This window comes from Bos grunniens, chromosome 15, assembly GCF_055505025.1.
Source record: "Bos grunniens cultivar Pamir isolate PY7600 chromosome 15, Bosgru_T2T1.0, whole genome shotgun sequence".
Taxonomy (NCBI): Eukaryota; Metazoa; Chordata; class Mammalia; order Artiodactyla; family Bovidae; genus Bos; species Bos grunniens.
In genome coordinates, this window is record NC_141179.1 from 45,664,424 (window position 1) to 45,688,155 (window position 23,732).

Genomic DNA, 23,732 nt, shown 5'->3' on the forward strand with positions numbered 1-23,732 from the left:
CTTGAGGGCTGGCAGAAAGAGGCAATTGTTTGTGTCCATTTTCTGCCTCAATGACATGAGTCATGCCTGCTTCTACCATGAGCCCGGGGCCCAAGATATCACAGTCAGATCAAGCAAGTCTCTGCCTGTCCCCAATTAAGAGGACACTTATGTACACACTCCAAGCTATAGATGGCATTACATCAGCACTGTGGTGCAAGAATTAGCATCTTTTCAAACAGCATCAAGCAGATTTCCGAGAAGCATTAGCACATGCAGAACATTCAATGTGGGACTTAGAGCTGGCAACCCAACCATCTCCAGTTCAGGCACCACCAAGCCCAGCAAACATGAGTGGGAGCGGTGCCTCAGAGGCCCCATAAGAACTGAACTCAGAATCCTCCAGGAGAGGAGTGCAGTAGCACACTGCTTTCATTTTACCCTTGAAGGCTGAGAGAACATGGTCAAAGTTATGGACGTAAAAATAACTTGGTTAAGTTCAGGAAGATCTTTCAGCCCCAGAGGGAGCAAATAAGACCTACTACCCTCTAAAATCTACCAAGCCAAGACATCCACCTATGGTACATGCAAACCACATGACTGCCACCTCACCCACAGCACACAAGAAAGAAGATTTAGAATATAAACACGATGAAAGGGGTAGTTGAACTTACAAGTGTTTTAAAAAGTCTAAAATCCGAACTTCTCTGGTGGTCCAGTGGATAAGAATCTGCCTGCTAATGCAGGGGACAAGGGTTCGATCCCTGGTCTGGGAAGATTCCACATGCCACAGGGCACCTAAGCCCGTGCACAACTGCTGAGTCTGCGCCCTAGAGCCTGTGCTGTGCAACGAGAGGCCACCAGCACGCGGAGCCTGAGCACCACAGCTAGTGAGTAGCCTCTGTTCGCTGCAACCAGAGAAAGCCCTTGTGCACCAATGAAGACCCAGCACAGCCAAAAATGAAAAACAACAATTTTTTTTAAACATCTAAAATCCAGTCTATGGGATAATGCTTAGGAGGACAAGGCAACCTCCCTGAGGTGGGGCTGGGAGCCAACATTGAACTTCTTGGTACAGAGACTCAAAAGGAAGCAGAAACGTTGTCATAAGAGGGGCGTAGGGGGGCCCTGGAAGAGCAGAAGGACGGTGGTCAGAGAGCTCAGGTACCACAATGGACCATGTTGTGACCTCTGATTATGTGAATGGTTGCTCACCAGGCACGACTTTCCTGAAGCATCAGCCTTTTGCCATTTTTCTGACACGTTCCTTTCCACACGCAAGTTTTCCTGGTCTACGTCTGTCTAGGTTCCTTTTTTTTTTTTTTTTAAACAGCATTCCGTCATCTTCCTCCCTGGTGCTCGTCCCAGAACTGCACCTTCTGCCTTCTTGAAAATATAATCTAGTGGGTTGTCCCATGCACTCCTGTGAAAATGCTTTTCTGCTATTTGAGATTTTTCCACCAGGCTATTTTTTTTTTTTCCTGAGTCTTCAAAAGGAAGATTCAACTTTTAAAAATAAAAAGAACTCCTATTGCTATTCAGATTTCCAGGGAATATGATGAGCAAGAGAAATGGCACAGAATTTAAACAGAAAATCAAATGAAGCCAAGAACATGGTAACTTATTAATCAGCAGTGAAAGGATAAACTAAAAACAGTTTCAGAGCTGTTGGAACTAGTTTCTACAAAGACATTTGCATAAAAATACTGATTATTTTTTTTAAAGTTCCTCAAATGCACTCAAAGCTAATACCTGGGAAATAAGACACTTATCCTGAGACCAGACGTTATAGTCAAAGCCTGTGTTCATTACTATTCTGTAGAGAAATAATTTGAATTTTATGCTGACCAGTAAAAAAAAAAAGTTAGAACTTGGGGGAAAGGATTATAAGCAGTCTTCTAATTGAACCCACTCATTTTAAAATAAAGACTTTCATTCTTTAAATAACTAGTGAGCACATTTTATGTGCCAGGTACTATACCAAGAGCTATAAAGTATACACACATAAACTTCAGTAATGGTTTTTCAAAATAACTGAAATGCAAAAATAATGCAAGTTAAGGAAACCTATTAACTAGATATATCACATTAGTTCATAAAATACAACTTCTAATTAGCATCTCAACAGATTCTAAAAACACTTGACAAAAATTCAACACCTCTTCCTAAAAATTGTTGCTCATTATTTACAATGGGGTCAGATTGTTCAGGAAGTCAATTAACTATAATATTTTTACCAAAAAAAAATCTTTAAGTGATAGTAAAGACAACAACAGCAACATTTAAAAATGGAAAAAAAAAACACTCCCTCTATGATGTTAAGCATAGAAAATCTGAGAACTAAATCATATCTCTGGTACAAATATGTTTTGTATATCATATGTACACATAGCTAAAAGGACCGATGAGAAACAAGAAGACATTTAAGAGATCTTTTTGAATGGTAAAAGAACAGCTAATTTTTTTTTTCATTTTGATACATATTAAACTATATTAAAATATTATTTATGTAATAATGTGGTCAATTTTATCAAAGAAAGGCACACAGAGCAAGTAGGGGAAGAGTGAGGGTGGAAAGAGGCGCAAAATAAGCTCACTGACTTTCAGAAACCCCAGATGCCACTCATAGGGCAAAGGCGGTAGCAGGGCTGTGCCAGGACCGTGGGCTACTTGGTCACGAGGAGTTAGCCAACGTGTCCCATGTGGTTGGCGTGATAAGATGAGGGGGAATTGCCAGCCGAGAGCTCCTCACTAAACCAGGCCTGGAGAAAGTACCTTGGGGATCTGTGGAACCAGCCCGACAGGTTATTCCTCTCAGGCCTGCCCTTCCCCGCCCTCCCCCTCTGGTTTCACCTGCTATGTAAACACCGCAAGCTGGGCGTCCAACCGTCCCTGCAGGCAGGACTGGAAAGGAAGCAGGGAGCTCTTCAAGCTGGACCCAGAAAGGGGCTCACCCACACGAGCAGCGGCAGGACCCAAGGCCCTGGGCCTCACCCGCCCGTACCTGCTGAAGCATCTCTTCGGCAGCATTGAGTTTCACCTGGTGCCCTTCCAGACACACTTCCAGGTCCCGAATCTTCTCTCCCTGGGCTTCTACTTGGTCTGTGAGGACACTCACCTGTCCCAAGAGATAAAGCACAGGTTGAGGATCAGGACTGGCTCCCCACACACCACTGACTCTGGATGCGAGAAGAATGACCGTTCTTTTTGGCGGGTGGCAGGTGGTGGAAATGTCCTAGATGAAGGAAACCCAGGTTATTTTCTTACCTGGCCGGGAAGTCTCAGCCACCACCCTGACAAGGTCGGTCACATTTCCGGCTCTTGACAGACTCAGGGGGAAAACACCCAGCAGCCACAAGAGTGGCCTCCGGGCTAGACTCTGGCTCCCTGTGCCTCCAAGGGCTCTCTCGGCTGGCTTGCCAGGGCTTCTGCCACTTCACGTGGAAGCACAATCCAAACTTCTGTGCAGATGAGCCAATGACCTTCCCCCTCTCATCAGGGTGTGAGGACCGCTCACCTATCAGGCAAGGCTTCTGAAGCAATTAAGGAATGTGGGATGTAAAGGGCATGTATTAGCACTGACAACACTTGGCTGCAGAGAGGTTTTTGCGCTTCACAGGCCAAAACATGACTCTAAGTCATAAATATATACAAGCCACACTGCATAGACAGTGGCAGGAAAACAACTGTCTTTCTGAAGAACAGTGAGACTGTCTATTAGAATTGTTAGTTCATAAAAATCCATTTACAATAAGTCATTTAAACTGCACCCGAAATACAGATTGAGAGGATTTTCATAGCCTTTTCTATCAGCAAACAGCCTCAGGACCCTTTTCCTTGTTTGTTATTAAAAGGTGACTCAGAGCAGAAAGAGGAAGAAAGCGCCTGAGAAACCTCTGCCAAAATAAAGAAATCAAGTACTGGTAAACTGAAATCCTCTATAGCCTTCTTGTTTTTAACCAATGGTTGACTCATCGCTATTTACATATACATGATGGTAAATTATTTCTCAGTCTGTAAAGGAAAGATAGCTGGAGCATGAGCCTTAGTGTGAATTCCTTTATGAGTGTTTAGACAAAATTTATGAATTATAAGGCTCCCTTTTACAGAGGAACTAATCTTAATGAATATGGCTGCTTTAAGTCTTTCATTTTTATGTTCCTAAGTGATTAATGAATCATTGAAACATTCCTGGAGCTGATGCATGGTGTGCTAACATTTCGATTATAATCCCAAAATGGCACCTTATCCTTGCTGCCTAACGTGATCAGCAGTCTGGGCCTTTCCAACTACTTACTCTACTTTCAAAACAGTAGCATTCCAGGGGTGGCCTTTGCTCCTTGGGTCCCAGAGTTTCTGTTTGGGAAGGATATGCTGTGATTAATCTGACTGTGAAGACTGACACCTAAAGAGTCTGTACCAACTGTGGGGTCATGCACTGGGGTACCCAGAAGAACAATGCATGGTCTCTGGCCTCCTATAGCTTGTAGGCCAACTACTCATATGACTCAAGATACACAGGGCTACAAATACTCTGAACATGAATATTCAGTCTAAGTTATGAACGGAAAGGTGTAGAAAATTGGGACGAAATATGTAGATTCTAAATGTGACCTTTATTCAAGAAAAATATTTTTTGAGCCCCTACTACATGCTAGAAATAATTTTAGAAACTGAGGGGATATAAAAGAAGAAGAAGGGGAAAAAAAAAAAAGATGACAATCCTTGCATTCAGAAGGTACATTCTAATGAAGATATATTAATAAAAGACTTCGGTTTTATTTGCTTTTAATTCTGGAGGCAGCAAATTTTGTCCTGTCTGATTCCCCTTGTTCTTCTGCGGGTAAACCCAGGAGAACGTTCTGGACCAAGGGCTCCAGTGAGTTGGGTCTGGCTGAGCTGCCTTGTGAATTAAGCAAGGCTCTCCCATGCTGGGGGCCATGCCCCTTCCATGGAGCCTCTAGAGACAGGGGTGAGCACGTAAGAGCAACTCTGACAGCCTGTCCACAAGCTCCTGGAGGAATAGAAACCACTACAATGGCCAGAAGGAACCTGACACCCTACAGTCCATGGGGTCACAAAGAGTTGGACACAACTTAGGGACTGAACAACAACAATCCACTTCTGACTTTTCTTGTAAGCAGCTTCCCGACTATGCTAGAATTATTTTAATAAGGATTATTCAAGAATTTGGGATTTTAAAACTATCAACGAGAGTACTTCTGTGTTAAACTGTAGTCCTCTAAACCGCTGTGGTTGTTTAGTTGCTAAGTCGTGTCTGACTCTCTTGTAACCCTATGAAGCCCGCCAGGCTCCTCCTGGCCGTGGGATTTTCCAGGCAAGAATACTGAATTGGATTACCATTTCCTTCTCCAGGTACTCTAAATAGGAATGTCTTATTTCAGCCATGAAGGTTCCTGGTTCAATAGCTTGCAATTTCATGCTGTTTGTAGCAAAATTCTAAATTGGACACTTTCATTAGTCATGTCATTGGGATGGAGGTTAAAATTACACACCCCTCAAAACATCTGCACTCTACTGCTCTATATAATCTGGCCCCAGCTACCTCTCTGAAGGCATTTCCCAGGCTTCTTCATGGTCACCAGCTCCAGCCACACAGGCCCTTCCTGTTCTTCGCACACACCAAGATCACTCCCACCTCAGGGTGTGCACGGGATAGACAACCTCCTCTGCCTGGAATGTGCTTCTCCCAGTCTCCATGGGGCTCCCTCCCCGGTTCCTTAGGTCTCCTCCTCTCAGGGAAGTCTTCCCTGACTACACAGTCCTTATCCTTCTTTATTTTCTTCCATGTATTTATCATCACCGGAAATATATTGTGAACACATACACACTCACACATGCATGGAAGCTCGAGACAAGGACTTTGTCTATATTCTTCACAGCTACCTCCCCAGCACCTAAAACCAGTGTCTACTGAGTTGTGGGCATGCAAATATTTTTTAATAAACAAATCAATGAAGTGAAGAAAAAAAATCCTTGGATGCAAAATTGTGTAGTTGTATATTTGGCCTGAGCTTAATTTTTTAAAATAGGGGGACAGGAGAAGTAAAAAGATTGGAAGAAAAAGCCAACGTGTTAAATTCTTTTTGATGTCCCAAAGTTTCTAAAATAATCGTATATTCTATCAATACTTCCATTCATAAAATAAAGTGAAATGAATAAAGAAATAAGGTAAAATAGAAGGGAAAAAGCCAAACATACTGTAGCCTCTAAACACTAGTATGAACTCTAGTGCTCTAAGCTAAGGCCACAGTCTAGGGAGACACCCAGAATCCTACACCTGCCTCCTCCCTTCTGTTCCACTATCAGTCTTAACCACCAACCTCCAAGCTTTTTAGGAGCTGGGATTAGGATATTAGTCTTATTATTCTCCAAATCATCAGTCACAGTGTCTGATGCGTGAACAGCACTCAGCTTTTCAGAACGCGAAGCAAGTTTTCAGACCCGAAACTATCTTTGACTCTTTGTTTCTGAAAAGTTGTGGAGTTCCTTTCTTCAAAGTAAAGAATCCGCCTGCAATGCGGGAGACCTGGGTTCTATCCCTGGGTTGGGAGGATCCCCTGGAGAAGGGAACATCTACCCACTCCAGTATTCTGGCCTGGAGAATTCCACGGACTATAGTTCATAGGGTTGCAAAGAGTCGGGCATGACTGACTTTCACTTTCACTTTTCTTCAAAGTAAGAGAGTCACCAAAGGCTTATTAACCCATGTTAACAGCTCCAGGGGGGTTGGGCTCAAAGTGATCAGTTTGGATCCAACTTCAGATGAATTGAGACTGATCCTGTACACATCCATCCTTGGGCTTTTAAAGAGGCTTTATTTTACTAATGCCATGGAGACACATCTTATCTCCTTTGCAAGACTCCTGGAGGACAGGGCCCCATTTAATCAGCCTGGTCATAGAGCTTCCAGTGCATAGAGGCAAGTACTCTCATCAGATCAGATCAGATCAGATCAGTCGCTCAGTTGTGTCCGACTCTTTGCGACCCCACGAATCGCAGCACGCCAGGCCTCCCCGTCTGTGATAAATAAATGAATCCATTCACAGCCTCCCAAAGCCAAGGTCAGAGTTAAACTGTGTCCCCAGTTACTTTCTGCTTTGTTTCAGGAAAAGTCTTTTGAGAAACATACACTCTGGGAACAGGAGATACCCCACAGAGAAAACCCTTAGTACTTCCCTCCCACTTAAAGCAGCTACTGCAATGCGGGAGTTGGAGGTAACAGAACAAAGTGATTCCCACCAGAAAGGACTCACCTGTAATATGAGGGACTCCTTATCTCCTTCTAGGCGTGCTAAGCGTTCCTGATACGTTTCATTACCGGCAGCACTGTGGTGATTTACCTGGGACTAAAGGGGAAAAGGAAAAAATACACACTTAAAAGGCTGGCAAAACATCTTACCAACTTCCAAATGAAGTATGCAACTGGTGAAGACAGTTTCACTGATTATCTATGCAAAACAACCCACCTCAACAGGAAACCACAAGATGTCGAAACCACTTCAACAAGGACCAGACTAGATGCCAGCGATAGGTGTGCCATGAAAGTTGGCAAAACCACCCCCTGGATGACCTCACCTTTGGCTAGAGAGGCTTTCATGAACTCCAGACTCGGCGGTGCTTGACATGACTGGGCGTGTTGGGTCTGGTTTGGTTGGAGGCACAGCCTGCCAGCTGCACCAACAGCAATAAGGGTCCGCCTCTTTGAGGAGACCAGGGAGCTAATACCATTCACCAAGGAACCATATGGGAACAACTCCGGAACAGACCTCCTCTCCTGACTCTCCTGCCAGGGTTCTCCAAAGCCGAGACACACCTTACAGCATGCAGATCCATCCTGAACATTGCAGAGAGCATGAAGGATGAGGGATATCAACTGCAAGGCTCTTCATCCACTCACATATTCCCTTCTGAGAATGGACAATCCCACCCCTCAATAAGGGCTGTGACAGCCAGGGTAGCACATGGAGTTGCTGCAGTGCTAGAGCTGAGAAGAGTAAGCCAAGATGAAACATCCTGAGAAGAACCCAAATGACAGCCAGAGGGATCTCCAGGGCCAAGCAGAAGGAAAACACAGGAAATACAAAGAAGCCAGAAACCATGGAAATCAGAGGTGAGGGAGGTTTGATACAGCAAAGGAGAGGCAAATCTAATAAAATGTCTTGAGCTAGAGACAGGAGCTGCAGTCACTTTCTGGGTGTGTCTGCCCTGGTTGTAGGCAGGGAGGAGGGAGGTGGCTGCTAATGGAACTGAAGTGGACCAGCATCTCCCACACACCCTTCCTTCACAATGAATTTAAGGCCCAAATCAGAACCACATTCCAACCTTCAGACTGCACTTTCCAATCCTCTTTCATTAAGAAAAGACATCACCTTCCTTCCCTTGTCCTGTCCCTTCCCCAGTGCACTGCCTAGGTGATGGCAGGTGGTGGAGTCAGGCCTGGTTCTAAAAAAGAAACAGGGAACAAGAATTCTTTATTCAAGCCTTGGAGTGTCACTTGTGAGAGAAGCACCAGCTGTTTGTTGAAGGTACAGTGGGAGGGCGAGCTCAGGGGCCATTTCCCAGGGCGGCTGTGCCAGACACAGGCCAGACAGACAGGGCACCCCTGCCATTGCCTCTTCCTCCAGCTCCTGTCCAGTCTGCCTCTTGTCCATTGTTACGGACGCTCTTTCATATCATAAACAAAGGGCCTTGACAATCACCAAAGGCTTCTCTGTGTTGACAGCAGTTTATTATTATTCCATTAATCCATATTCCAGTCATCACATGGTCAAACACTGACTAGTATTCAAAGATATAATTATAACCAACTTTTTCTCAGAACCTAACGAGAGAGGAAAATAGTTCTTAACAGCAGGGCAATTGCTTCTATGTCCAAGAACTCACATGATGGCGATTTTCAGAGGAGAGAGAAAATGGGAAGGACCCAAGGCATCCAAGTGAAGCTGTGCATGTCCAAACCCAGTGCCAAAGTCAGCACGTGCACAGGGCCACCAGCACTGGCACCTGCCACTTGTCCCGCAGGAGGTGAAGAGAAGGCTCCTTCCACAAGACTTCAGTAAACTACCTCACCACCCGGGCCTCTGTCAGATGCAGTGGTGTGTTCATGCAGTAAAAGATCTACACACAATCACCCAGAGAAGCAGCTAGTTGACAAAAAAAAAGTCAGGAAGTTGACATCGTAAATTCAGTTAATACACAAACTGCATGCACAGAGTCATAGAAGTAGATTTAAAAAAAAAGATCTGAATCCACTCTAGCAGCCAATGGGAAAAGGGAAGCACAATTGACTTAAAAGATGCACAGATTAGTATGAGAAATTCCAGGTGACTCTAGGAGAAGAGAACTCTTCCTAAGGAAGGGAGAAACTTCCCTTCTTTTCACAGAGAGACTCTGTGTAGTGGGATAAATAATATTCATGGTGATAGCCTCACAATAAACAGAGCCAAGCAGAACTCACTGCTCTCCTACGATGCTCTCAAATAGGTCAAAGGTTAGTCAATTCATGGGCCAGAGATCGAAGCAATTCCATGGAAACCAATACAATGTGGTCCAAGCACTGTGCTCTAGACCCAAAGCAGGCAGTAAGGCAGAGATCACCATGTGCCAGGCACTGTTGAGACCACTTTACATTTACTAATTCATTTAATCCTTCCCACAACTCTGCTGCTGCTGCTAAGTCGCTTCAGTCATGTCCGACTCTGTGTGACCCCATAGACGGCAGCCCGCCAGGCTCCGCCATCCCCAGGATTCTCCAGACAAGAACACTGGAGTGGGTTGCCATTTCCTTCTCCAATGCATGAAAGCAAAAAGTGAAAGTGAAGTCGCTCAGTCGTGTCCGACCCTCAGCGACCCCATGGACTGCAGCCCTCCAGGCTCCTCCATCCATGGGATTTTTCCAGGCAAGAGTACTGGAGTGGGGTGCCATTGCCTTCTCAGATAGATTAGGTTAGTAATTCTAATTCCCAAGGAGTTATGAAGTGGTCAAAGAGACTGAAAAGTTTAACCGAGAAAAGAGAGTTCGGTCCACATACTTTGCCCATTTCTGGTCAGTTCCAGAAGGAGACATTGGGTGCCTCTTGGCATTGGCAGGTCAGTATAAACCCGAGACAGGTTTCTGCCATAAGCCGTATGAGATCACCGTGGAACCGCAGAGCAGGGCTCCTCACAACTCTGCTAACAGGGTGCTATTTTTATTCTAATTTTACACTGAAAGAAACTGCCGTGCAAAATGTATGGACAAGGCACAAATGGATTATTTGTCTAAGTTACTACATATTAAATAAGTAAGCTCTCTGTTATAGCTTAATTGAGGAGCAGATCAGTATAAATTTTGTTTCATACATTGGGATTGTATGAAAGTTCACTTAAAGTATAATATTTAAAAATGCTCTATGAACCTAAATATTCTTTAATAGAGAAGTGGATTAAAAAAAAAAAACTACAGTTCACCCATATTATGTACAACTTGTAGCATCTTAACATATGAGGCAGGTATTTACGAACCATCCTACAAATAAAAGACATACTGGATAGTGAAAGTAGCAAGATTCAAAGAATCATACAGTGTGATACTAGAAAAAATACTGTGCAGGGACTTCCCTGGTGGTTCAGTGGCTGAAACTCTGGGCTCCCAATGCAGGGGGCCCAGGTTCGATCTCTGGGCAGGGAATTAGATCCCACATGCTGCAACTAAGACCAGGCACAGCCAAATAAAATAAATATTAAAAAAAATACTATCCAGTTCCATAAGTATTGATATATGTATGAAAATAAATCAACTGTCTGGAAGGTTACAGAACAACCCTTAACAGTGCTCTCTTCTGGGGAAATTTCTGGGCTATGAATAGCTAAGACTGGGAGGTTTGGTCAAGATTGGTTTTTACTTTAACCACAATAATTGAGCTTTTTACAAAAATATATTTACACAAGTAATTAAAATACATTTCAAAAGCTAGAAGCACTGTTTGAGAAACTAGAAGAGTAGTTCTAGGAGCTTTTTTCCTCCCCCAACAGACTTGAGTGGCTTCCCAGGTGGCACAGTGGTAAGGAACCTACCTGCCAATGCAGGAGACCTAAGAACCACCGGTTCAATCCCTGGGTCAGGAAGATATCCTGAAGGAGGAAATGGCAACCACTATTCTTGCCTGGAGAATCCCATCAGAGGAGCCTGGCGGGCTATAGTCCATAGGGTCTCAGAGCTGGACTCGACTGAAGCAACTGAGCACACACACAGCGGACCTGAGGGGCATGTCCTCTGCTGGCAGCCTGCCCGTGTAACTGCTGCTCATGGCAGGAAAGTCCTTCCCTCGACCCAAGTCACCATTCTAGAGGAACAGGGCATCTTCCTCTCATATAGTATGCAAAAGTCACTGTTCTTCTCCAGCAAGTTTTTAAAAGGTATTAAATAAACAGCAGTGAGACAATGTCCCAGACAGAAGTCTGCTGTATTATCATCCTTTGCTTTTGGTAAAGTTCAAAGTCCTATGTTTTCTCTTCCACATAAGGTTGACAGCTCTCAGAAAAACTGCACACAAACCTTAACCAGGCACAGACCAGGATAAAATACCACTTCTACTTGAAGAACCTGGAAAGCATCAGAAAACAGGGCCAAGAAGATTACTTTAGAATCACCTTATTGAATGCCAACACTTATCAGCCAAAGGTGTGGATTTGAGCTTTAGTGAATAAATGCATTCTGCCTTCCAATAATTAAGCAATAAGTTCAGTCACTTGTTGGCATCATTCTTGGATTATAAAATGTCAGTACCATCAGGGCATTAAAAAGCCAGATGGCTATGAAAATTATTGAAAAACAATTAAAAAGACAGAGTTGGGACACAACTCTGTTTTGCCACACTGTAAGAAGAGCTTGCTTGTCCGAGGGTACACCTGCTTCCTTAATTATAACAGTGGCATTACGGTAGAAGGTTTGGATCAATACTGAGATAATCAACTGGATCCCTGAGTGATTCCAAGGTTTGGGAGTCTCTGAAAAGTCTGGTCCATATTCTCTATTAGGTAAATCAGTGGTAGAGCAGTTGCCCAGCTCTCCATGCATGAAGTCAGAGAGAGAGAACCATGTCAACATTCCACTGAGGAGGAGAAAGTCACACTGAATTCTGAAGGAATCTAATAAAAATGCTAAGTTTCTATTTCTCCCCACCTGGGACAGTAAGTGATCTAAAGAGAGTTCTGTACAGTTCTACCTTATTAAGGATGCTCATCCCATTGATGAATATAATTTTTTTAAAAAAAGAGGTCATTGTTCAACTCATTGTTAGCCCCTAGGCTGGATCTATACAATGAAATTCTGATGTACTAAGGTGTACTACACATATATTTGATCAAATTTTCTCCTCTTCTCTTTTGATGGTTATTTCTACAAATGTGACAGAGGGGAAAACTGAATCTTCTCATCCAAACTTTCCATGACTATAGCTATTCTTAAAACTACAATTCATGTTAGTTACCTGATATAATGTTTTGTGGGACCAAGAGATATCGTGAAGGCACGGGGCCTGTGTATCCTGCGGAAGCGAAGCGGCAACTGCAGATTGCTGCTGCCATTCCTCTCGCATCTCTTACTGAGGGATGCCACAGTGACATATACACCCTCTCATATCACAGCAATGAATCAGCACGGGTGTTCTTGTGTGTATATTGTCAATAGCACAGAAACTTTAGCCAAGACTATTGAAGCCAAGCCACCTTTGCTTCTATCAAAGCTTTGCTATCAAGAAGCTCGGCAAAGTCTTGGATAAAGGAATCCATCCTGTAAAACCCAGATCTCTCCAAGGGAAATATAAAACACAACTCAGGAATACCACATCTTCCCCAGATGCTCAACATCTCTAACAGAGAAATGCAAATCAAAATTACAATGAGGACTTCCCTAGTGGTTCAGTGGTTAAGAATCTTTTTGCCAATGCAGGGGACATGGATTTGATTCCTGCTCTGGGAAGATCCCACATACCACGGGGCAACTAAGCTCGCGTGCCACAACTACCGAGTCCCCGTGCCCTCAGCAAGTGAAGCTGCTGCAATGAGAAGTCCATGCACTGCAACTGGAGAGTAGCCCTGGCTCACCGTAACTAGAGAAAACCTGGGCACAGCAACAAAGACCCAGCACAGGCTTAAATAAATCAATAAAATTTAAAAAGAAAAAAACAATGAGGCACCACCTTACACTGGTCAGAATGACCATCACCAAAAAGTCTACAAATAATAAATGCTGGAGAGGGTGTGGAGAAAAAGAAATCTGCCGATTCTACTGATAGGAGTGTAACCTGCTGCAGCCACTAACAGTATGGAGGTTCCAATATGACATATTCTTATAATGGAGTCTTACTCAGCCATAAAAAGATAGAAATAATGCCATTTGCAGCAACATGGATGGACATAGAGATTATCATGTTAAGCAAGTCAAAGACAAATATCATATAATATCACTTACTTATGGATCTAAAATATACCAATGAACCTATTTATAAAACATAAACAGACTCACTTTGGCCACCTAATGTGAAGAGCTAACTTATTGGAAAAGACCCTGATGCTGGGAAAGATTGAGGGCAGGAGGAGAAGGGGGTGACAGAGGATGAGATGGTTGGATGGCATCATTGACTCAATGAACATAAGTTTGAGCAAGCTCTGGGAGACAGTGAAGGACAGGGAAGCCTGGCACGGCTGCAGTTCATGGGGTTGAAAAGAGTTGGACATGACTGAGCAACTGAACAGACACAGAAACAAACTTATGGTTACCAAGGGGAAGGGGGGAGGGAAGGAATAAATTAGGAATTGGGGATTAACATACACACACTAGTGTACATAAAACCAATAAACAGCAAGATCCTACTGTATAGCACAGGAACTATGTTCAAAATCTTGTAATAACTATAAAAGAATCTGAAAAAGAATATTTGTGTCTATATAACTGAATCACTTTGCTGTATAACAGAAACACATTATAAAATCAACTATACTTCGATTAAAAAAAAAAATTATTTCCCAGGCCTTGAGAATGATATTGGTGAGTCCTCAGGAACAGAGACAATACAGCATCTTGACTCCTACAGGCTGTGGCTCTCTTTCTAGAAGACCCAACATGCTGTTGATGCTGGGACTGGGCAGGCCTAATGTACAGCTCCAGCAGTCAACAGCCTAGAGTGGGGTTGTGTTCTAAGCCATCTCTAAACGGAAGAGAGCGGCTTCATGACGAGGGAGCAGGCATGCAGGTGATCTATGGCTGGGGGTCATGGAGTTGAGCACGGTAGCTCATCAGCCTCAGTCATTAGGAAAGAAGTGGGAGGGTGGAGAGAGGGCTGTACGGGCCCAGGAAGCATAGGACTGACCACCAAGATTCCAGCATGAGCAGAGTCTCTATAGGAAGGGCATTTGGGGCTACACAAAGCTTAATCTGAGTCCTGCCCCCTACCTCTTCCATGGGTCAGTGAATATGGGGTTTACCCTTGGTGAAGTTCCTCATGCACCAAGAGCTGGATGTTAGCAGACTTGAGAAATAACACAGGTTTTCCATATCTTGGGGGTGTTGCATTTTTATTTGGGATGGGCTATTTAAGTTATCAGAGAACATTTAAGATGCCCCCTCAAACCCTCATCATTAGCTGTTTCCTCAGTTTCCCTCTTGCTTTCTTGCGGAGAGAAAACCACAGGCTGGGATCATTACCTTCGCTGTAACTATTTGGCACAAGTGAGGGCTGCCATCTTCTTGGAGATTTTCTCACCTTTCCCAGCCTCTGATGCGAAGCTTGGATGGTTGAACCCTTCCTCTGAATTTTTAAACTGAGGAACAGAAAATGGTGGCAGTTGTGCTAGAAGGCTCTGAGGTTGTCCGTGGCCATGTCTTTTTCCACATGGAGGAAGTTGGTTTGCGACAGGAGTCAGCTATGAAGCCAGCGTTCATGGAAACACAAATGAAAGCCACGAAAGAGATTGATGGCATTCTCACCCTGGTTCTTGCTGTCCAAAGACAATGATATAACCCCGCCCTTCCTGTTGGTCTCCTGTCGGTCCCCTGTTGGGCTATAGTGGCTCAAACCAAGTTTCAGTTACATGCAACCAAAGTCCTGGCTAAAGCATTTGTCTCAAATGGTGATCAGTCCAGTAAGTGAAATTTACTCCTGTGGAAACACACTTACTAGAAAGCATTCCTGCTACTTGGATATAGTACTGAATTACAAAGGGATTCTGCCTACTGTTTCCTGAATTGCTTGAACTGGCAATTGTTAAGAAAGAATTGTCAGTTCAGAGCCAAGTATAGTTAAAACCAGGATTATCATCAAGGGCTAACAGGGATCTGCTTTGTGGCACAGGGTGTGTCTGTGTGGGATGCATGGGGATGAAAGAGGCACCCATTCTCCTTTGTGTGTGAAACAGGTGACTTTACTTCCACTACCTGTTTGCCTCCATTCTTACTTCTCCAGTAGAGCAAGAAGGTTAAGAAGGGAATAATACAAGATGCATTAAGCCTGTGGGCATCAACTAGATGTGTGTAGAGGAGAGATGAAATAAAGAAAAATAGGTTAAAGCACAAAAAAAAGGAACAGGAATCTAAACTAGGGCTAAAAGACACAGGGTGGATGGGTAATGAATAAATGAAGGGCAATAAGACTACAAAAACGGGGACTTTCTTGGTGGTCCAGTGGTTAAGAATCAGCCTTCCAATGCAGAAGACATGGGTTCGATCCCTGGTCGGGAAACTAAGATCCCACGTGCTGCGGAGCAACTACCAAGCCTGCACACTGCAGAATCTATGTGCTGCAACTAGAAAAGCCCACGCACCACCACAAAGACCCAGCACAGCCAAAAAAAAAGAACACAAAATACCTAACAACATGTTTAAGAAGTTATGTTGAAAAAAAAAAAAGTTATGTTGAAAGAATAACATGCCCTATATAGCTGTACAAATGCCAGGTCTGAAAGCTGCAGCTTCCCTGCTCCCATCCTTTGCTAATCTGGACTTCAAGGCAGGGGGTCCCCGGGGAGATTGTTGGGAGGGGGCTTCCATATTCATGTACAGAATTCCTACAGCCTCCTCCTCCAAAATGCAGAACCTCCTGTGCAGAATGACAGCTGAGAATAATCAGGAGGCGAGGCTGCATTAACCATGCACAAGCTCAGGTAGGTCACCTCATCTCAAGCTTAAATAGAGGAAGTCATACCTCACAGAGGGGCCCAGAGGGTCAATTAGGTCATTAAACACAAAGACGTGTGGGAATAAATGCACACAGTGCTCTTCAGAGCAAGATGCTGCTCTAATGCTTCCTTTGTGTAATATAAACAGTTTTTGAATGATCGTGGAAACATGGAACTCATTTAAATGGCTTTGTTTAAGCTAAAAGACCAAAACATAGTTAGATACAGCTCATCCCTTGTACTGTCGGCTTTAATTAACTCATTCTTTTTGTGCAAGAGAACAAAAAAAAAGGCAACATTTCCCATAGACACCTATGAAGTATCTAAAGATTTGAACAACCCAAGGGAACAATAACCCAAATGCGTTGGGGCTGGAAAGAAACAAAGTGCCTAAGGAACAACAGAACCCACTGTTAGCTAAGAGCTCTGGATTCATGCCTGCGGTGCCAACAGCTGAGAACCTGTTCTTTCCATTGTCCCTGAAAACATGCCCATGTTCAGAGTCATATCTACATGGCCACAGTCTTTCTTTTCTATGAGCATCCTATGCTACGCTATGCTAAGTCACTTCAGTCATGTCCTACCATACTATAAGTCCTCCGTGCTACATACATGCTTATGATCACCACAAAGAGAATTTCAATAGTTAATGACTGACCATAAATACTTAAATTTTTTTTCTGTTCCAATCTGAAACTCAGGTCAATTAGTTAAACATGAGTTTTCCAGCTGAACCCCCACTGAGGCCCCTGGCAGCCTCCTCAGAGTCATCACCCTCTGACTCTAGTGGACAGTCAGATTCCCCAATGCTTGCTCACTCTTGGCCTGGTCCCTCCATTGTACTGAGTAGCTTGGCCAAAGGATGGCCATATTAGGTCTCTGCAGAGTTCTGGAGGGGGTGAGTGCCACAGATGCAGGCCATGAGGAATCCCCAGGAGTCTGACTTTCACGGGCTGGCTGGCCTCTGCTGGGAGGGTGCGCCTTCTTCCTGTGCTCTGGTACATCCTCAGGGGTGTTGAGTGAGGGCAGTTCTGCAGCATTCCTTTGGGGGCGTGTCCTAGGGGACCTCCTGTCAGCATGGCACCTCACTGAATATGAGGAAAGAGCTGGTTCCAGAACAGTCAAGTGGGGTGAAGGAGAGGTCGCATGGGGGTGTCATTTGGTATGAGGGCATGAGTGTGGGAAAAGCCTAAAGCAGTCAGCTCCCCAGTGAGACAGCTCCAGTCATGTTTCCAGGCTGCCTAGTCAAGGGGATCATATCAAATCCAGAAAACCCATCTCAAGGGAGCCATGGCTGCCAGGCCCAGGGAGATGTCCAAGTCACTAAGGCTATACTTTAAGCTTAGGACCACCACTCACATATCAAGCTTTTTAGAAACTAGGAAAATGTAGACCTTAAAAAATAAGGGTGAGGGGGCTTCCCTTGTCCAGTAGATAATAATCTGCCTTGCAACGCATGGGACATTGGTTCAATCCTTGGTCTGGGAAGATCCCACGTGCCACAGGGCAACTAAGCCCATGTGCCACAACTACTGAACCTGTGCTCTGGAGCTTGGGAGCTGCAACTACAGAGCCCGTGTGCCACAACTACTGAAGCCCGGACACCCTAGAGCCTGTGGCACCCTAGAGCCTGTGCTCTGCAACAAGAGAAGCCACCACAATGAGAAGCCTGCATACAGCTAGAGAGTAGCTCTCGCTCACCTCAACTAGAGAAAGCCCATGTGTGCAGCAATGAAGACCCAGTGCAGCCAAAAATAAATAAATTAAAAAATAATAAAATTACACATTAAAAAGGGGGAAACCAAAAAATTTAAAAATAAAAAGTAGATCATAAAAGCTACAATTCCTATTACATGGTTCAGGTGTAACAGGCAAGGAAGCCAAATGGAATGAGTGCAGGAAGGTGCTTGTAAAAAGGAAAGCCTCTCCTCAATATTCTGGTTAAGGAGTTTAAGGGCCTTCTGGCAGTTATTATAAAGCCACTTTTTCTAGATAAGGAACAGCTAAGCCAATCCACTATCTTTGGCACAGAGATTCTTTGAAATGCAGTGTGAACAGAGCACAATCAAATCCTTAGCTACCAGGACTCCAACAAGAGAGATCTTATCCTGACTTTGACCTCCTTATGCCCTTGGTTGCAATTTTGTAAGAGGTGACTGAGGGTTGCTAGTGGGGTCATCACTATCAAATATTTCACCATTAGGGAAGAGCAAAACAAAGTTCACAAATAGAAAATTAAATATGGGGTCAACCAATGTTTATGCGATCATGTTTCATTCATTTATCTATTCAGTGACTCAAATATTCCTGAACACCTATGAGGTGCCACGCTCTGTGCTAGGCAGTCCCTGCCTTGAAAAAGCTCTGTAGTTGTACAGTTAGATGTCATAAGGCAGCAGGAGTGGCACAGGGGATGGACGAATCAATAATACTTTCAAGGGAGTGGAGAGGATTTATAGTGGAGTCCTCACTTGAAAGACTGTCTTGAAAACAATGAAGGAATTCCCCCAGGAGAAGAGAGACCAGCACCTTTGGAAAGAGTCTTCCTGATACAGCTAGGCTATCCATGAAACCATGACAATTGCCACCCTTCACTACTCTGGTCTCCAAGAACACAGAAAACAAAGGATGTCTTGAAGACTGTCTGTAAGCTTTCCAACCAAGGAGCTGGTGTGATGTACATGAAGGCTTGTAATTGATCATCCTGGAAAGTAGAATGAGGAAGAGAGAGGAATGCATTTGATTAACCAAGATCTTGTTCCAAAATAATAGCCTTGCATGAGCTTAGTCTCTGCTCAATTCTCTTGATCACATGGCTGGACGCATAAGGAACCTACAACACTTGACTATAGAAGTGGTATTTATAAGTGTGTTGGTATCTTGCAAAGGGATTATATTAAAGCCAGGAGCACAGTAAAAACAGGAGCCTCTTTGAGTAGTGCTTTTTCCTCATCTTGCCAACTCCAAACTTAATTTATGATTATTAAAAACACCCATCAGAGACGGGCAGCATCAGGTGTCAGGGTTGGGGATAGCAGGGGCACTGTGATTGTTTTAATGATTCACTTGGAATCATTAGAAGCAAACTTTCTGATGCTTCTTGGCTCGGGTCAGACAATCCAAGAATCAAACAGGCATGAAAGATCCATAGGTGGAAAATATGTGAGTAGGTAAAGGCCAAAGTAAGGGGCTGGTCCTTTGGTCACAAGAATTTTATTAGCCCTACAAGATGCCCAAATGGGAATGAATTCTAGGGGAAATGAATGAGAAATGTTGCTTGGGAACTAGAGGTGATAACATTACAGAAGAACTTTGAAAGCTTTCTTAGGGACAAAGCCAGTGTGAAGTGGGTTTGGGGGTAAGTAACCAGGAAGGAGTGCAGATGGTGAGTTTTTAGCCTGCTTTCGATTTCAAGATTCCCAATGGTGAAAGGAACGTTAAGTTCTATAAGGCAGCATAGAGAGAGAACATAGTCAGAGTTTTGTTTTTCTCTAAGAATTACAGAGGTATTTTCTGCCAAGGACAAGGGACAAGTAGGCAGGGCCGAGTAAATAAATAGAAGAAACAATCACAGAACAAGAGGGTGTGGAACGGCTTTGGGTCAGGAGGACAGGATACCAGGATAGCCTTGGCAGAGAGAAGGGACTCTTGACCTACGAAATCAAAGGAAGCTAAAAAATAATGGTTGTGAACACTGTTACATTTTGTGGTGAAGGGGAGGGAAGATGAGATACTCATCTATATGTGGCAAATTTCTTAGTAGGTGGTAACATCAAGTGAGAGGGGGTCAAGGTTGGGGACCCATGGAAAAGTATGAAAGAGCTGATACTGGGATGAGGTGGACAGAGAATGCCAGGAGGAGTCAAATGATCACCCCCCTGCCCCGCCCAGCCCCACCCACCTACTCACCCACCACCACCACCACCACCGTGCTGTTGCCCGCTCACAGAACTACCAGTGGCTGAACTGCTCTAGAGAACCTGCAAGCTGCTCAGCAAATGACCCTGGTATGATGCCACTTTGTTAAACCCTGCTGGGAAAGAGGCATGAGGCCCTCTTCAAGCAGCTGGTACACGGGAGTCACAGGTGCTGGTGGTCAGAGATGGCAGAATCTGAGCTCCTAAATTATATTGGGGAATATGATGGGTAGGTACACTGGGTGTATTGGCTAAAAATGGGATGTACTCTTGGGAAACTGGGGACAGCTAGAACAGGGGACATGCCTTTCCCTGGAGGAAGGCATGGCAACCCACTCCAGTAGTCTTGCCTGGAGAATCCCCATGGACAGAGGAATCTGGAGGGCTATAGTCCATGGGGTCGCAAAGAGTTGGACACGACTGAGAGACTAAGCACAGCACAGAAGAACCTTTGGGTAGCCATACCCAATGTCACCCTCCTTCTGGTCTGAAAATACCTCTGTCCAGAATCAAGGTTGGTCACATGACTCTGGAATAACCAGAGGCTGTCAGTTGTGGCCAAGGTGATCATCATCGTAACACCTAGGAAGCATTTTCTAAGCACTTTACAGACATTGACTTACTTATCCACATTTTACAAACAAGAGAGCTGAATATCAGGGAGATTAATCAATTGTCCAAGGTCACACAGAGCTGAGATACGAACCCAAGGAGTTGGACGCAGGGATCTGTGCTCTTAGCCAGTAGGAGCAGCTGTCACAGAAGCCGCTGCCTACTTCAATTTCACTGCAGTCTGACTTGAGAGCAAGACAAGTCAATGTCTGGGGCCAGGATGTCTTCCCAGCTCTTCTGGCCCAAGTGGCCAGGCTACTGGATCAACCATTTGAGCACCAGATGACACAGTATAAGGCTTACATTAACAGTCTGACCTCATTCCACATTCTACTACAGAACCCAAGACAATTGCATGGAGGAGTCATGGTGATTCCATTTTTGACTTTTTTTTTTCAGGGGGGCGGGGTGGTGGACAGGGTTATGACTTTAGTTTGGAATTCAGTTTCAGCAGAGTTCTAGAAGCCAGCAGCAGTATCAAGATGCTGACAAATGCTGGGGTTTCTGCTCCTGGGAAATAGCTCCTGCTCAGGGAGCAGTGAGTGAACCCCACAGACCCTGCTTCTAGCTATTTTAAGAGGCCCTTTCAGGACTATGTGGGTTAGAGCCACTTGGATCTCAAAGCAGGGCAGGTGTTAACTGTTTGTGAGTCAGTCAGGAACCAGATAGCTGAACAGCGAAGGCCCTCTGGATGCTTGTGGCAGATTACCTTATCTCAGGGCTCTGCCTATTGGGGAAGGAGCTGGAGGACCAGCCCTGGTCAGCCTTCTCTCAGTAGCCATAGCCAAGCTGGCCAGAACAGTAGCCACTGGGGCCTCTGGCTACTCAGAGTGGGCCAGGTCCCAGCTGTATCCCATAGGGCTTTGGTTTGAAACTTTGACCTAAAATGTGGAAAGGGGCCCTAAGTGGAAGGAATGATGGCCTCTTCACTCCAAGGAGAGAAGAGAACATACCATCTGCTCAAGATCTCCCTTCCTGGTTATGGCCAGTAGCAGTTAACTTTTATTGAATGTTCCCTCGTGCATGGTACTCTGCTAAGCATTTGACATGCATTATCTTACTTGACCCTCATAAAACCTGTATGTGGCAGGCACTTTTATCTTCCTTATTTTATAGATGGAGAAATCCAAGATTTGAGGTAATCTGCCTAAAATCACACAGCAAAGCCAAGAGCCCAACCTAGGCTTTACTTCAAACTGCATGTTCTTAACTAAAACAACATGTAGTATCCCATCCCCTAAAGGCCACAAAACAATGTCTCTTTTCTCACAAATGCTTTCCTGTATCTCAGTGCATTCTTGGCCATAAACATCTCCCTTACAGCTTCCAAATTCAAAGACTGTCTTGCTCCGAGGCATTACCCTCTTGGACTGGTGCAAGAGCAAGCGTTCCTACGCTACCAGGTCACAATTCTGCCACAACCACCCCCTCTGCACGGGAACATGAAAGAGCAGGTTTCCGTCTTCAAAAACCTGGGCTAAGGACTTCCCTGATGGCGCAGGGAATAGGAATCCACCGGCCAACGCAGGGGATGCAGGTTCAATCCCTGGTCTGGGAAGATTCCACGTGCCACAAAGCAACTAAGCTGCATGCCACAGCTACTGATGCCTGCACGCCTAGAGCCTGTGCTCCACAAGAAAAGCCACCACAATGAGAAGCCCGAGAACCACGAGAGGAGTAGCCCCTACTCACTGCAACTAGAGAAAGCCCATACAACAACAACAACAAAGCAATGAAGACCCAGCACAGCCAAATAGAAAAAAAAACAAAACCTGGGCTAAGAGAAACCTGCTCTCTAAGCCACTGAGGCTTAAGAAAGCATGTGAGAAGCGGTGGGTGAGCCAGGCAAATGGAAAGTACTAGAGACTCGGGCCGGAGTCCAGTAGGTGCAGTACAGGGACGAGGTCAGCAAAGGACACAGAAGGCAGGGAGTATACCTGGGAGCTCATGGGAGTAGATATAAAAGGTGAAACTGAAAGGTAAGTTGAGGTCAGATTAAAAAAGTGTCTTAAATCCCACCAGGCAGAAAACTCTGAGCTTTCTCATTCAGACTAAGGGCAAGTCCTAGGCTTCTGATCAGGATCACAGGATGAAAGGGAATTTGTTTTTTGTTTTTTAAGGGGATTTTAAAAAGAAGAATCTGACAGTAGTGTTTCAGCTACAAAATAGGAAAGATATCAATTATACTGCCTATGACATATCTAATATTTTGTGCGCTTTTAATGCTCCTTAAAACTAGAAGAAAAATATGTTTTGCTATGAGTCACCTACAGGGGGTCTGAAGTCTCCTCACCTAGCGCTTCCCTTCCTTCCACGGGAGCCAGAGCTGCCAACCTGGGCCTCAGGACAGAAAGAGCCTTCTTACATTGCCTCACATGCAGGATTCATTTCTCTGCAAACAGAACTTCTGCACAACATCTATCCCAGCAGCTAGGACACTGCGTAATCCCAAGCATATCATAGCCGCTGGTCCCAAGACCTCCTGGTTAAAGAACTTCAGTTGGATACAGGACAATAAAGACGAAGTGATGGGAACAGCACTTCTTATCTCCTCCAAAATCTCTTCAGTGACGTTTTTACAATTCTTAAGACAATGATGTGAATCTTTGCCAAAATATCTGGTCACCTCAGCACACTCTTTGGTGACTGCAATGACCCCATTCCAAAGCTGGACAGAGGCTGAGCACAAACAGGATTCCTGCTGGGTTCTAAACCCATAATTTTCTACATACTTGGTCGAAGAAATGAGGGTTAAGAACTGGACTGGGAGACAGAACAGTGTCGAAGATCAGGCTGCACCACTAATAGCCATGAGGTTCTTAGCCTCTTGGACTTTTTAAAATGAGGGGTTTGTACTAGTTGATCCCAACAAACCCTTGAGCTAATTTGGTTCATTTGCCTTGCTTTTCGCAGCACAGCTTACCATACACCACATCATAGCTAGAGTAATTTTCTTAAAATACAAATTATATCCCTCAACATATCTCATGCCACTTCCAAGCAGCAAGTCTCCCATTATACAAACCCTGTCCCCCACAACCCTGC

General features: G+C 44.5%; 1 protein-coding gene across 39 annotated transcripts in view; it reads right to left on the bottom strand.

The window, feature by feature from the left end:
• Window positions 1-23,732, bottom strand: part of PPFIBP2 (PPFIB scaffold protein 2) — a 159,386-nt gene that overhangs the window by 64,108 nt on the left and 71,546 nt on the right. For 34 of the 39 annotated variants that reach the window (XM_086340282.1, XM_086340260.1, XM_086340257.1 and 31 more), the window contains 2 exons: window positions 7,257-7,349; window positions 2,984-3,097 (listed from right to left, as the gene is read on the bottom strand). In XM_086340282.1, coding sequence (XP_086196408.1) covers window positions 2,984-3,097; window positions 7,257-7,349 — 207 coding nt within the window. Of the gene's footprint in view, window positions 1-2,983; window positions 3,801-7,256; window positions 7,350-23,732 lie in introns of those variants that run through there. The other 5 variants (XM_086340276.1, XM_086340279.1, XM_086340269.1 and 2 more) reach the window with 5 other exon arrangements.